Here is a 16,409-nt window from a genome sequence, read left to right on the forward strand (position 1 = left end):
CTACACTTTTCTCTCCAAATCCAGTTCATGTAAAACCAGAATTTAGATTTTTTAATTTTTAATTTTAATTTCAACAAGAAAATTACAATGAAAACACTAAAGATTTATGTGAATAAATTTTAATGTGAATAAAATATTTTTATTTGAATGAAAATAACTATTAAAAAACCTTAAGAAATATTTTAATAAAATATTTGTATATAGCAATAAAAGATATTTTTCAAGACATATATATGTCAGAAAGAAAATATAAGTTGATCATGTTACAAAAATGAAAGTCAAAAAGCAAGACTGCAAGTCCTGAACTGGTATCTCTAAGATTAAAACAAAAAAGTTAGTCCTGCAATGTCCTGCATGTATTTTCTATAAAAGATTTTTGGAAAGAATCCCAGAGGTTAAGATACTGACTGGCTGTATTCTGTACTGCTATAGGTTATACCAACACCAATGGGATGAAAGAATCACCTGAAGATTCAAGTGCTTTTATATCAATTATTTTTGATATGCAACTTTTTTCTTCTCAAAGAGATCTTGTTTTAGGGATATAATCTATAACTAATTGTAGGATGGCTTAACTGTTCTAATACAATGTTAAACCTGTAATATGGAGACATGAAATTTCAAGGATAAACCAACACCCACCATCTGTGTTTCTTCCTGGCATTTTTGCCTTACATCATTGAGCATATCTTTAAGTTTAGCTTTCTGCTGGTCCATTTCATCAAGGCGATCTTGAGCATCTTGTTTCTGGGCTTCTAATTCTTGCAAATTACTTGTTTCTCTATCTAAATCATTCTGCAGCTCCTAAGGAAAATATCATAAATTGATCTGTTATAGAGAGAACAGTATGAAATGGTTTCTTTGTTCACCTACACAGGAATATCTCTGCTAATTGACTCCACAACAGAGGCATAGCCTCCTCCATGAAAACCAGGGGAGGAAGCTTTGCTAAGCCAAGCAAGAGCAGAAATCCAATAGTAAACAATCTAACAGAAGCAGAATTGGGTGAGCTGGTCCCCCAAAATTAGTTTAATAACCTTAAAGAAACCAATAGATGGGGCAGTATATTTGCAAAATTTTGGTCAATCAAATGATCTAAAAGTATATCACCCACTTGATTCAATATCCAGATATCTTGTTTGTTTTTAATTTTAGTTTATCCCTGAGCCATGGGTAAAGAAAATACAAAATCTAGAAAATTATCTTTCCTCCACTGACTTACATTCATAGCTCTGAAGATTTAAAAATAAAGATTAGTTGAAAAACTATACCCATTATACTCAATTAATCAGTTAGTATCTAAAGAAACTGTTTCTTCTCTATATCTCTTTCCCATTTTTCCTTTGACATTTAGCAATATATAAAACACCCTACAAAATTTAAAGCTATATAAATGCCAGTTGTTATAATGTTGATGACATCATCTTTCATTCTCCTCTACCTCAGACATTAAACAACTATTTATTAAATACTTACTTTGTGCTAAGCACCAGGGATAAGAAAAAGGCAAAAAGAGCCTCTGTTCACAGTATAACAGATGAGATAATGGATATACAATCAGACACACAGAAAACAGAGAGTAGACAGAAGTTAATCTCAAAAAAAGGCACGAGCATTAAGAAGACTTAGGAGGAAGAGTCAAGAGGATAGAATAGGGGCGGTTAGGTGGTGCAGTGGATAAAGCACCAGCCCTGGAGTCAGGAGTACCTGGGTTCAAATCCAGTCTCAAACACTTAATAAAAAACCTAAAAAAAAAAAAAGAGGATAGAGTAGCAGAGACAAAACAGGGAGTTCCTCCATACAGATCTTTAAATGAATAATACCAAATTCTGATGGGAGAAATTCAGAAAAATTCAGTTAAGTCATTGATTTGGTCAAAATCTACTGACCCGAGGAAAAGGGTCAGGGCCCAGAATTTGTTGCATTCAGAGTATTCCAGGGAGAGAGATTCTTGCCCTAAGGCAAGAGAAAGTCCCAGAACTACATCAGAGGAAGATTATAGGGACAGGTCACAGACCCAAGGTAGAATGAGGAGCACATGAAGCAAAGAGCAGCAAAGTGACTCAGATTCTAGCAGCAGAGAGAGGTTTTAGTTTCAGCATCTAGTCCAACCTGAATAGAAATAACTAGGGCAGGCATTTCAGAGTAAAAGGAAGCCTACAATGTTGTGATTCTAAACTACCAAAGCTTGGCAGCTACCTGATAGGGGGTTAGCCCAGAAACAATCCTTTGTTGCTTAGTCACAAACCCAGGCCAGGGACTTACAAAGCCTGACCAAGGGGCAGAAGAATCAGAAGCTGCTCTGGGTCACACCATTTTGGGAGCTCTAAAAGGTTACAGTTTCCCAGTCTGTCCCTGAGATATTAGCACCCCCATAAAAGTAGTAACAGAATCGTCCTACACTTTCAGTCTAGAAATTCCAGGGTCTGGCCATAACATCAAGTACAAAGTCAAAAAATAAGCTGAAGAATGAGCAAATAACAAACAAAAAACACTGCCCTCTCCCCTCCCCCCCATAATGAGCTATTATGGTGGCAGGGACACTCAAACAGACAAACATAGAAGAGAAGAATGACTCCAAAACATGTACATGCAAAGCCTCTGAGAAAAATAAAACTTGGGCACAAATTCAACCACAATTTCTGAATGAGAAAAGCAAGAGTTTTATTGTGGGCTTCTTAAAAAAAAAACTTTTTGAAAAGGCTTAAAAATATTTTTTGTCAATGAAATAGTACATTAGAGGGAAAAATTGATAAAGATATAAAACCAATGCAAGAAAAATTTGGAAAGATGCAACCAAGATTAAAAGGAATTCCATAAATTAGAAAACAATTTTCAGTTAGTGTTTCTCATAAAAGATGCATTTATAAACTATATAGAGCACTGATTCAAATTTATAAGAACTCAAGTTATTCCCCGATTGATATAGTCAGAGGATATGATCATGCAGTTCTCAGATGAAGAAATTAAAGCTATCTATAGTCATGAAAAAAATACTCTAAATCATTATTGGAGAAATGCAAATAAAAACAACTCTGAGGTACCACCTCACATCCATCTGATTGGCCAATATGACAAAAAAAGATTGGAGGGGAAGAGAGAAAACTGGGACACTAATGCATTGTCGGTGGAGTTGTGAACTGATCCAACCTTTCTGGAGAATATTTTCAAAACATGCCCAAAAGGCAATAAACTATACAAACCCTTTGGTTCAGCAATATCACTAAACCAAAGAGATCAAAAAAATGGTAAAAAAAAAAACCCATATATACAAAAATATTTCTAACAGGGGAAAATATGCTCATAAATTGGGAATTGGCTGAACAAATTATGGTAATATGATAGAGTACTACTGTTCTGTAAAAAAAGCCTAGAAAGACTTGCATGAATTGATGCTGAGTGAAGTGAGCAGAACCAAAAGCACACTGGCCACACTAACAGCATCATTATGTGTTGACCAATTATGATGAACTTGCTTATCTCAACAGAACAATAATCAGAGTCAATTCTAAAGGACTTGTGATAGAAAATAATATTCATATCCAGAGAAGGAATTATGTTGTCTGAATGCAGACCAAAACTTACTATCTCCAATTTTTAAAATTTGTTTTATGTGTTATGGCTTTCCCCCGCCTCATGGTTTTTAATTTTATGTATTTAAGGCAATGGGGTTAAGTGACTTGCCCAAGATCACACAGCTAGGCAATTATTAAGTGTCTAAGGCTGGATTTGAACTCAGGTCCTCCTGACTCCAGGGCCAGTACTCTATCCACTGCACCACCTAGCTGCACCCATGGTTTTTCTTTTTCCCTTTTTAATTTGGTTTTTCTTTCACAATATGATTAATATGGATGTATGTTTAACATACTTATACACACATATACATACATATATGTTTAACACATATACACACATATACTACATTTAATATACATGCATAAACTACATTAGATTGCATTTTGTCAGGGGGAGGGGAGAGTGAAGGATGGAAAGGAGAAAAATGAAACTCAAAACCTTACAAAAAAAAAGATTGTTGAAAAATGATCTTTTCATGTGGCTGGAAAAATAAATAAAATAAACACTTAGAAAAGGTTAATAACCACTTGATTTATCTGTATAAGAAGTACAAAATCTTTTCTAAGTCACAAAACTCCCTAAATCAGAGTGAACCAAATAAAAATAATGCCATGAAAAAAGTAAAAAGTACAAAGTAAAAAGACTGAAAAAAAAATAGAAGAACATGCAAGGTATTTTCATTGCCAAAACACCTAACATGGAAAAAAATTTTTTTAAATCATTGGACTCTCTGAGTGTCATGACAAAAAAAAACTTAAGACATTTTATTTCAAAAATTCTTAAATAAAAACTCCCAGGAATGCATAATCAAAATCTAGAGCTTCCAAAGTCAGTGAAAATCAGCTTGCTGACAGTTTGAAAGAAACCAAGAAGCTAAAAGTTAGTTTAATAGCGCCCCATTATAAAAGAGGGCAGCTAGGTGGCTCAGTGTACAGAGCACTGGGCCTGGAGTTAGAAAGACCTGAGTTCCAATACAGCTTCCTATACTTACTGGCCATGTGACCCTGGGCAAATCACTTAATCTCTATATGCCTTATCCTACTGGAGAAGGAAATGGCAAATCACTCTCATATTTTTGTCAAGAAAATTATCATGGTCCAAGGAGTCACAAAAAAAAGGTCATACTGAGCAACCACTATAAAGAAGTGGAGAGCTTAGAAGATAATGATGGTTTGGGATGTAGAACATACATGAAGCACTGTAAAAAATCTGAGCATGCAAAGATTACTCTTAGAGTTTAAGATTTACTCAGAATTACTTAGAATTTATTGTGTAGAATTAACTCAAGGATTTACTAAGTACTGGCAGGTGCCAGGCCCACAAGCATACAGACTTAAAGTAAAACAGCATCTGCCCTAAAGGGACTTTTGTCTTAATGGCATAAAATAACAACACATGCAGAGCTTTATGAGAATAGTCCTTAGTGATTATTGATCAAGAGCCTACTAAGTGCTGGGTTATGCCAAGTACTGGAGTCTGTCCTCAAGGGGTTCAGGACCTTACCCCACCAGGGGAGAGGGGGCAGAGGAAAAGGACAACCATCTGGGGCCCACCCAGCAAAAGGGCTCCAGCAAAACCTGGCTTTGAGATTTCAAGGAAAAAAAAAATGAAAAGCTAAAAAAAAAAATAGAGACAGAGCTCTTAAGTGAAGAATGGGATAATAAATGGGAGCTATCACACTGAAAGGCCTTGATGTTGTCTGTGAAGATGAGGTCATTCAAGTATGTGGGAAAGACAATATCAGGGGAAATGAAAGAGGATCAAAGGAAATAAGAACCAAAAAGAAGGCAAGTCCTGCTGCTTGTGACCTCTTAGGACCCCTGAGCATTTAAATCACTTAATAACCCACCTAGGCTTCCATCACTTTCTTTATCTGCTACATGTAGGGTAAGACTAGAGTCTCTAAAATCCTTTGTAGCCTACCATCCTTTAATGGTCCCTTTGAAAACCACCTATCCTTAAGCCCAGGCTTTCCTCAGAACTAGCAATAGAGAAAGCAGGAGTGGGGATGAGGTGCAGCTATGAAGTAGCTGGGCAAGCTCAGCAGGTGAGAAAGGCCAAGGAATTCAGTAACACTGGAGACTCAAGTCCTCAATAACCACTGTGGGGTTAGTGGTGGGCAAAGAATCAAGGCAGTTGGAATGGGGCTTAAAGTCACAAATAAGTGCTAGAGGAGGCAAAGCATTCTGTGGGTCTGAAGAAGGGCACTGGTGGGGAAGGATTATGATAGCAGGAAGGGAGACAATTAAACTGATGTCTCTGGAGGCAAAGGAGTGTTTGGTAATCCAGTAATATTCACATCTAGACAGAGTCTAATTTTGTTTGCTGCATATACAAACAAGTGGCTTTGTGTGTAGAGATACACATACACTGGAGATGAAAGCAACTTCATTAATGGGGTAATTGCCCTAGTTAAATAAAATTTTTAGTTTCATTTGATTAAACTCAATACAAAAAGCTTCCTTCTTTGGAAGTTTAGCAGAGGCACACAATGCTCTTACTTGTACTTCACTAGTTTTCTGTCGAATGGCTTCTTCCTTTTCTCGAATATCTTGTTCCAAGGAATACTTCTCTCTAAGTGAAAAACATATATACAGAATCAGTTAAGCAATCTGGAATATTAAGATTGTTCCCTCATCCACTTGGTTTACCCATATCCTACTCATCCTACAATTTCCAACTCAAATTCTATTTCTTCTATGAAGTCTTCCTTGACAACCCTGACCCAAACCAACAGCTCTGGATCATTACTCCTTTCATTAATTCCTTTATACTTATTGACAATAAGTACTGAAAAAAACACTTATAAAGTAGCCCTGATCAACCAGATCAGAGAGATCTTAGGTGGCACAGTAAAAAGAGGACAAGGTTTGGGATCAAGAAGGCCTAAGTTAAAATCCTACCTCAGACACTTACTGTGTGACCCTAGGAAAATCACTTAATTTCTCTCCCATCTATAAAATGGAGATCATTAATAGTATCTCACAAGGTGGCTATGAGAATCAAATGTCATTAAATATATAAAGCACTTTGATAACTTTAAAAATGCCATGAAAATATTTATCATCATCATTAATAATAATAAATTTTTTTTTTAGGTTTTTGCAAGGCAATTGGGGTTAAGTGGCTTGCCCAAGGCCACACAGCTAGGTAATTATTAAGTGTCTGAGACCAGATTTGAACCCAGGTAACTCCTGACTCCAGGGCTGGTGCTTTATCTACTGCGCCACCTAGCTGCCCCAATAATAAATTTTTGAGACCTAGAGAAATGAAGTTGAGGGGAAGATAACTAGGTTCAAAATAAAGTTATTATCTGAAAGAAGAGAAGGAATTATGACTATTATTTGGAGAGCTGTGAAATAATGAAGAATACTAGACCTTACATTTAGAGAGAAAACATTCAAAAAGAAAGAAAAAGATTGAAGGAAATAGATTCAAGATGGATTAAAACAAAAAGACCTAAAAAGAGAAAGGAGAGGAATCTTTAAGCTTAGATAGAAGCAAACTGAATGATGAGAACTCAAGGAGTTGAAGACAGTGAGTTAAGACAAGTAAGAAAAACTGATAAAACAATATTGGAGAAGGAAAATGAAATGGATAAAGTCATCAGGCTGTGAACAGATGCTTCAAAGGAGAAGAGGGAGAAACAAATGGAGGACTAAAAACAGCCCCCCCCCCCAGAAGTAAGGGAGCAAGAAAAACAAAGACTAAGTAAATGTGGACAGCAGCAAGAATTCTGCAACGAAGTTCAATGAGTACATAGTGACTATATTTTTTACACAGTAAAGTGGATATGATCTATATTCAAAGTACAGTCTAATGTCCTCCTAGAAGAAAAGGCAAAAGAGATATAGAAATGTTTCTTCCTTCTCCAAGGTATCATGGAAGATGAAGTGCTCCTTTAAAAAGAGAAAAAGAAAAACAGAAAGGCTTACATTTGAAAAAAAAAGATCTAAAAAGGCAGAAAATCCTAACTTGTGTCAAAAGATGGGAGGATGGGAAAATGCTAGCACAAATTAAGAAGGAAAAGAAGAAAAACTTTGTTTTGATGTAATAGTTGGAGCTAAGGGAAAAAAATGTAAGATTTTTCTGAAAAAGGAAGAAGCCAGATATTGAATAGAAGATGCAACAGTTGATCACTCAAGAAGTGACAACTTGGGGGTGGCTAGGTGGCACAGTGGATAGAGCACCAGGCCAGGAGTCAGGAGTACCTGAGTTCAAATCTGAACTCAGACACTTAATAATTACCTAGCTGTGTGGCCTTGGGCAAGTCACTTAACCCCACTTGCCTTGTAAAAGAAAAACCTTTAAAAAAATGACAACTTGGCTCCATAGGGGTTGGCAGGTGAGAAATCCCCTTTGAAGATAATTATGAAAAAGAAGATCAAAGGAGGAAGAAGATATCTGCTCAGGTTGAATGGGATCACTGACAATGGAAAGAACAAAGACAGAGATGTCCAATTCTTTGTTTACTTCTAAGGAGAATGATTAGACTGAAAAGTACAGAACAAAACTACCAAAGATTAATACTGAAGATATTAAAGGAAATAGTAAAATAAGACCTAGCTATCATTAATGAGGCCAAATCACTTGGACCAAATGAATGACATATCTAAGTGAAAGAGGTATTACTGAGCCCCTGTCAACATTTGAAAGCTCATGAAGTATGGAAAAGGTACTGTAAGATTGGAGAAAGGTAAACAGACCCAATTTCTCAAAAAATGGAAGAGAAGACTATATAGTCTGCAAACTAGAGAAGTTAGACTAAGTCTCACTTCAATTCTTGGCAAAATTCTAGAATGTATCATTAAAGAAATGGTTTGAGGGGCAGCTAGGTGACGTAGTGGATAAAGCACTGGCCTTGGAGTCAGGAGTACCTGGGTTCAAATCCAGTTTCAGACACTTAATAATTACCTAGCTGTGTGGCCTTGGGCAAGCCACTTAATCCTGTTTGCCTTGCAAAAACCTAAAAAAAAAAAATGGTTTGAGAATATCTGGAAAAGAAACAAGGATTACAGAGAGAGAGTGACTTCATCAAAAGATCTTGGTCATCCGAGATTAATTTTCTTTTCTTTTTTGACAGGATGACTAAATTGGTAAAGCAAGAGAATGTCAAAAATAGTTTTCATATAATTTAACAAAATACTTAATAAAAATCAAATGAGTTATATATAAAACACTGTGTAGACATTAAAGCACTAAATAGTGGAAAGTGTGCAGAAGTAGAGTCGAGCTCTAGACTTCCTCAGCTCTGCCACAGACCACCTGTTCTACTTTTTCATTTATTATTCATCAATTATTTCTTCAATTTTCTGGGTCTTAGTGTTATTACTTGCAAACTAATTTTAAAAAAAACTACATAACATACCAAGATGTCCCTTTCCACCTCTACATCCACCATCTCTCCACTGGCCACCTTAGGAACCTACACTAATTTGGAAAGGGGCACAGATGCAAGTGTATCAAATAAGAAGATGACCCAAAGATGGGAGAGACAGCTAACACATTTGATGACAGAGTCAGAATTCCAAAAAATGTTGACAGGCTAAGACACTGGGCCAGTTCAAATAAAATAAAATTTAAAAATGTAAAATCTTGTAATTGAGTTCAAAAAATAAAATTTAAAAATGAAAAACTGGGGAGGCATGAATAGATAACAATTTATCTAAGAAAATTTTTATGAAACAATGTATGAAAATGGAAATTTGTGTTTAGACTATGTCCAAATAAGTCACTCAACAATTTATAAAGGGCCTACTACATGCCCATCCTAATCCTAATAATTAAAGATACAGAAGATGGAAAGCTTAGTATATAAATCAACAGTGTATATATGGTGGTCAAAAGTACTAATGTGGGAGGTGAAGGTCCAACTAAGATCTGCCCTGATTAGACCACATCTGGACTATTGTGTTCTGTTATAAGAGTTATATTTTAGGAAAGATAATAATAAACTGAAGACTGTGAAGCCTCAAGTTAATGGTATTTATCAGAAATGCAATGTTTTGCTTGCAGGAAAGAATAATTAAAGTTATATTTGAAGATTCATCATAAAGAAACAAAATTCTGCTTAGCTCTAGAGGGTAAAAGAAAAGAAAGAGTAATGTCAAGAAGGTACAAAGAAAAACTTCTAACACTGGAGTCATTCAAAATTGAAGAATGGGCTGCTTAATTGAAAGAATGAATAGAGGCTGAATATCCATTTGTCAGGTATATTGTAAGAGTGAATCATTTTGAGGCAGCAAGATGGCTCAGGGGATAGAATACTGGTCTTCCTGTTAGAAGAACCTGAGTTCAAATCTAACCTCAAGACATTTACTAATTGTGTGACCCTGAGCAAGTCATTTAACCTCAACTGCCTCCCCATTCCCCAACCCCACAAAAATTGAATCATTTTTCAAGGATTAGAGGATCAATCAAATTTCTGAGATTGCCTACACCTGTGAAATATCATGATTCTGTAAGAGGTTTCATCCACAATCATCCAGCTGGTATAGAATCATAAGCAAATATCTGAACCAGAGATTCTTAGGGGAAAAAAAGTCAATTAAAATATCCAATTTTACTAAACAGAACTCGTGTTTCTTTTCTCTTAGAATCCTTGCAACACCAGGGCCATCCTCAACAGCTCACTATCCCTTCCCCAATATGTCCAATCAGTAACTCCAATCAGAAACTTACTCTTTCTCTCTCCCTCACCATTCACATATACTCCCCTCTCTTCACTCATACAACTACCAGTCAAACTGAAGTCCTCCTTACCTCTCCATTAGACTACTGACATGGCCTCATCTTTGGTCTCCCTGACTCATTTCTCTCCCTCCTCCAATCCATCCTCCACAGGGCTACCAGAATGACTTTCTTTAAGAGCAGGTCTAGGGTGGCTAGGTGGCGTAGTGGATAAAGCACCGGCCTTGGAGTCAGGAGTACCTGGATTCAAATCAGGTCTCAGACACTTAACAATTACCTAGCTGTGTGGCCTTGGGCAAGTCACTTAACCCCATTTGCCTTGCAAAAACCTAAAAAAAAAAAGCAGGTCTAACCAGGGGCAGCTAGGTGGCACAGTGAATAGAGCACTGGCCCTGGAGTCAGGAGGACCTGAGTTCAAATACAGCCTCAGACACTTAATAATCGCCTAGGTGTGTGACCTTGGGTAAGTCACTTAATCCCATTTCCTTAAATAAATAAAAATTTTAAAAAAAAGCAGGTCTAACCATAACATCTTCCTATTCAATAAACTCCAGTGGCTCCCTTTTAACATTAAGATAAAGCAGAAACTCTACTACCTAACATCTAAGGCTCTTCACAACTTGACCTGAGCCCAGCTTTCTTACTTATTATTGTAGAAGTTAATCATAGAGGCCTAATGACTATTCTGCATACACTAGCTCTCATCTCACTCTTTGGACTAGCTTTCTCCCATTCTCCTCCTCTTTATAACTTGATGTCAAAATGCACTTAACACCACCTTCTACATGAAGTCTTTTCTGATTCCCTCCTAGCCCAGCTCCTACGGCCTTTATATATATGCCTAAATGTCATAATTATCTCTTCTGACAGAATGTAGGCTCCTTGAAATCAGGGGCTTCCATTTCTGTTTTTGAATATGTACTAGCACACAAAAGTAGGTCATAGGTGGCACATAGCTATAAATAATTATTGAGTGATTCATTTGGACATAATAGAAACATCAATTTTCCAGCTTTACATAAAGTATTCCCAAGGAATTAGTATATACTTTGCACAACTTTTAGAGTCATTTTAGTGCTGAAAATGTTAAAAGCAATTTATAAGATACCTTTGCAGCTGAGCAATCTCCTGACTGATATCATCAAGTTCTTTTACTCCTGTGAATTCCCCTGATCCAATAGTACTTGAACTATCCTAGAAGAAAATCCAAATATACAATACTGAGGTAATCATTTCTTAATGTCAATTACCATTATGATCAATTGATGCTTTGGAGGAGCATCACCCACAGCCAGGTCATCCACACCAGCATGCATTTAAGCAGAGTAAATAAGAACAAAGGTAGCTGTGGAAGCTAAGCACAAAGAAAGTCCCTCCCATGGCCAAACTTAGTCCGAAGAAACTTTGGCAGGGAGGTTAAGGGGGTACCAGATGCTGCAGAAAACATCTCAGGTGGATTTGCCACCCCCTCCCCTCTCTCAGGTGGCTGATTGTAAGTCACTACATGTCTGAGCTGAGGTGCCCTTTGGCCTCTCTTGTACTCACCTGAAGAGGAGTGTTTCTTTCTGAGGGAGGGATCATGTCAGGGGACAAAGCCTGAGGAGGATCAATTCCTTTATGAACCTTTTGCTGAATGAAATACATGGCTAATGCAAATTGCTCCTTGCTTAGCTTTCCCGTCTGCCTTGTATCAGCCAGAGCCCTGTCCCAAGAATAGAAATGCCAATTACTTATTAAATAGATTAATAAGTACTATAATATAAATCTAATCCCCAATCAATACAGCTCCCCCACAAAGGTTATTCTGACAGAAAAAAAAAAGCTGTTTTTTTCATTTTCTCACCCCAATTTCTACTTGGTTTTTTTTTTTAGTTTTTTTTGTAAGGCAAGTGGGGTTAAGTGACTTGAAACCGGATTTGAACCCAGGTACTCCTGACTCCAGGGCCAGTGCTTTATCCACTGCAACACCTAGCTGCCCCCAATTTCTACTTGTTTTGCCTGAGAGGCTATGTCTAAGATTCTGTTAAGTGAAGATGCCTAATTATGTCATTCCTGTGGAAAAGAAAATCAAAAATCCACCATCACCACATCTTGAGCCTGATGTTGGAAAAGTCAAGGTTAACTAGGAAACTCTGTTTAAGCAAGAGAGTATTGTAAACATGGAGAGGGGTATTCATTTCAATAACTGGTGCCTGATCCCATATGTGCCAATAGATTACAGCAACACAAAGAAAGCAGCATTCTGTGTGTTCAGGTTCTGTCCTATCTATCATGTGTCTAGCACATTGCCAAGATCCCTGCCAGCACTCAACAAATATTCATTTACTGGGTTTTTAAAAAATAATTTCCATCCCTAATAGTTATAGTTCTCTTGACTAGTCTCAGAAATTCATTCATGCAGAAAGATACTAATATATTTTACTGATTTATAGAGTACTTTCAAAGGTACCAATGTATTCAGTTTCACAGCAATTCCAGTGAAGACTTGAAGGGAACTTTCCTTTTTTAATTACAAAATAAATAATGCCACTATCTAGCCCATCTGATTATGGAAAAAAGTTTTTTTCCCCTCTGACTCCATCATCTTTCATGCCAACCAGAGCCACATGAATAAGTCATTATCAATAAGCTGAGTCATGGACCTTTGTGAAGTGGTAACACCTACACTGTTGGAAAGAGTACCTGAAGTGGTTAGTATATGTAAATTCAGGGTTTTATAAAGCCATGGAGGTATCTGAAAGCATCCCACAAACCACTGCTAGTAAATTAGCCATACTAATTAGCACTTATCTACTAGTGAGGCTAGTTACTCTTGGTTGATGCCTCTGAACCCTCAGACTTCTCTGGATCTGAATTTCCTCATCTGTAAAATAAAGAGATTGAACTAGATGCTCTCTGGATTCCTGGAGAGTAATTGATGCAGCACATTATAGAAGAAAGGGCACTGGACTGAGAGTCAAAAATCCTGGGATAAAATCTGAATTGTATCACTTCCTAGGCCTGTAACTTAAAAAGTCACTAAAACTCCCTTCTTATCTGCAAAATCAGGACATTATCTGCACTATCCACACCTCACCAGAGTGTTGGGAAGAAAAGGCTTCTTTTGTTTTATTTTTTTTTTTGCAAAGTAGTGGGCTTAACTGACTTGCCCAAGGTCACACACCAGGTAATTATTAATTGCCTCAGGCCGGATTTGAACTGGTCTTCCTGACTCTAGGGCCAGTGCTCTATCCACTATACCACCTAGCTACCCCCTAAAAAGGCTTCTTAAACCATAAAATAAAATAAAGGAAAAGATAAGTTACCCATTCTCTTTTCAAGATTCTCTAATGAAAGAATTTCTACACCTCAACAACCTGCATGGATAATTAGGTACTGAAAGTCTCTTTACATCAGGAATTTCAGAAAAACAGAGGCCTCTATTGCAGCACTGCAATGTATACAGAGTAGACTGGGCTGATTGCTCTGATTCAGTAGGAGAACCAAGAGGCTCAAAGCAGAGTGGTGGAGTATTGATGGGCAAGGAGTAAGGGATGGATGATTACTCATTCCCATTAGACTTCTAAATTTTGAATGGAGCCTAATAGAGATGTTACCATAGGATGATCAGTGAGATGGTTTAAAGTAAATGTTAACTGAACTCTATTTACTATATCCTCAAGAGTCATCTTTAGCTCCTAGAAAATAGGAATTTTTTCATTTTTTAAATATTGTGTCCTCAGCACCTGACCTAGAGCATGAGACTAAACAGGTGCTTAGCAGATAGATGCCTCCTGATGAAATGATGCTCTTATTCCAATGATACTGTCATGGTTCAAAATCATGTCTGAGATTCCACTTGAGAAAATGTCTTCTGAATCAGCAAACTTTTTAGTATAACTCCTTTTGAGGAAAATTGGGGTCAGATTAGGCGAATGAAGCCGATATTCAAACTGGGATATCAATTAAGATAAAAACAAAAAAAATACAAAGATATGTTATAATCATGTATAATCAGATCTGAAGTCAATACCAAAGGAAATTACTTTGTGGGAAGCAAACATTTATTTGATTGAACTGATTCTGCTATATTTGCTTTAAAATAAGCCATTATAACATTGACATAATCATAGCCCCATGATTTTTTCATTTGAATTCTAATTTACTCCAGAATAAAGTTAAAGTATAAACCCAAATTTTTAGATTTATGGTAAAATTACAGTTTCAAAAGTAGACATGTTCCCAGATACTTTATTAAATAGGTTTCTATAAACTTAAATGCATAAAATTAAAAGTCTTTTCTCTTGCACTAAAGAGTATGATTAAATTATTCATCTGTTTTATCTAAGGTTGCAAGGTCAACACTTTTAAAATCTTCTCAGAGTAACTGGCTACTGTTTTTTCCCCCTTTTTTCTCCACTGAATTCTCTCAGGAACTATATCCAATCCCAAAGAAAGCTTCAATCAAAAAAGAATTTTCCAAAGAGACTTTCAATTCTTACCATATATGTGCTAAGAGACTCTGAGTAAGGCCTGAGTGAATAAATATTTCTTTCACTTCCTGGCCACTCACATAACCATCCATGTCCAGATCAGTTTTCAAGAAAATCTCATCAAATCTCACTTTATCAGACATTGGTACCACCCAATTCACTGTTGGCTACAAAAAAAAAAAAATTAAGTTAGTCATCTTTAAGAGAACCACTGAATTCACACTTTTTATTTTTATTTTTTTAAAAGGGATTACTCCCCTTTTGAATCTCTGTAATATTTGTTTGAATTTTATTTATTTAAGGCAATGAATGGGGTTAAGAATGACTTGCCCAAGGTCACACAGGCTATTAATATGTGTCTGAGGCCATATTTGAACTCAGGTTCTCCTGACTCCAGGGCCACTACTCTATCCACTGCACCATCTAGCTGCCCCCCACACACACTTTTTATTAACAACAGATAAAAAATTATGTACTGGCTAAAGCCAATGATCCCATTCATTTTGGAATTTCATTTCAGACTGTGGCACTAAGGAAAAGGGTAAGGATGGGTCCTTCTGTTGAATCTATCATGGATGCATGATAAAACTTTCTTAAATAGTTTTGTTTAAAGAGTTTCTTGGAGAAACAGGTTCTAACTGATAACAATTTGAAGTATAAGGTAGTATCTTCCCTTTAGCAGTCTTCCAAAAAAGCATCCCTCTTTTTATTCAAAGGCTTTTGTTTTATTTATACAGGATCTCATGATCAAAGCTCTGACTTTACTTTAGTTATACCCTTAATAATTACTAGTCACTTTAAGTAGAATGAACCTCCAAGTCAGTTGCTTGCCTCAACATTATCAACATCACCTTCCTCTCCTCACCAAAATAAAATGCTGAACTTTGTAACCAATAAAACTACATTTGTAAGGTATAGCAATGAGGATTCATAACTCTGGTTTCATGGAAGGGTGGGTTTGAAGTCATGTTGCTAAATAACAATTATTATAAAAACAGTCTATAGTGTTCCCTGAGTCAAGCCCTTTATAATTCTTTCATTTGATCCTCACAACAACCCAAAAAGGGAGGTACTGTTATCATCCTCATTTTAGGGAAGAGGAAACTGAGGCAAAGAGTGTTTGAGAGTCTTGCCCAAGGTTACATGGCTAGTCAGTGTCAGAGGGCAGATTTTAGGCAGGTTTTTCTGGCTCTCTTGGGCTACCTACCAGCAGTATGCAAATGAAAGCCAGAGGGGTTATAGTCCCACTGTCCTGAACCTGCCCTAATCCCACTTTTGATTATGATGCTCAGTCCTAGGAATTCAACCAACTAGAGAAGATCCCAAAAAGAATGACCAGGAGGGTAGCCAAAGGGACATTAGCATGGTCCTATCTGTGCTTAAAGAAGAGATATTTGTCAACTGGGTAGAAGATGGTTAGGGTGGGGAAGAACTTAAGATGGGTAGAACAGGAAGCAAGAAAGAGCTATGATGGTCTGGGAATAAGGTAATGAGGGCCTGTCCCAGGGTGACGGCACCGTGTTTGTGTGTGTAGAAAAGGAGATGTATACAAAGACATTAAGAAGATAAGAAAAATGACTGGAACTGGGAAGGGAAAAGTGACACCTAGGTTGTGAACCTGGATGACTGACTGGGAGGAGAGCAGTACCTTTGATAGGAATGGGGACGTTA

General features: G+C 36.8%; 1 protein-coding gene across 1 annotated transcript in view; it reads right to left on the minus strand.

Moving 5' to 3' along the window:
* The window catches only part of EPS15L1 (epidermal growth factor receptor pathway substrate 15 like 1), a 135,220-nt gene that overhangs the window by 87,370 nt on the left and 31,441 nt on the right, over window positions 1-16,409 (minus strand). Inside the window, exons 10-14 of the mRNA XM_074204388.1 lie at window positions 14,748-14,905; window positions 11,812-11,968; window positions 11,375-11,460; window positions 6,078-6,150; window positions 643-804 (exon numbers count right to left, since the gene is read on the minus strand). Of these exons, the coding sequence (XP_074060489.1) occupies window positions 643-804; window positions 6,078-6,150; window positions 11,375-11,460; window positions 11,812-11,968; window positions 14,748-14,905 (636 nt within the window). The remainder of the gene's footprint in view (window positions 1-642; window positions 805-6,077; window positions 6,151-11,374; window positions 11,461-11,811; window positions 11,969-14,747; window positions 14,906-16,409) is intronic.

The sequence above is a fragment of the Macrotis lagotis genome, chromosome X (assembly GCF_037893015.1).
Source record: "Macrotis lagotis isolate mMagLag1 chromosome X, bilby.v1.9.chrom.fasta, whole genome shotgun sequence".
Lineage (NCBI taxonomy): Eukaryota > Metazoa > Chordata > Mammalia > Peramelemorphia > Peramelidae > Macrotis > Macrotis lagotis.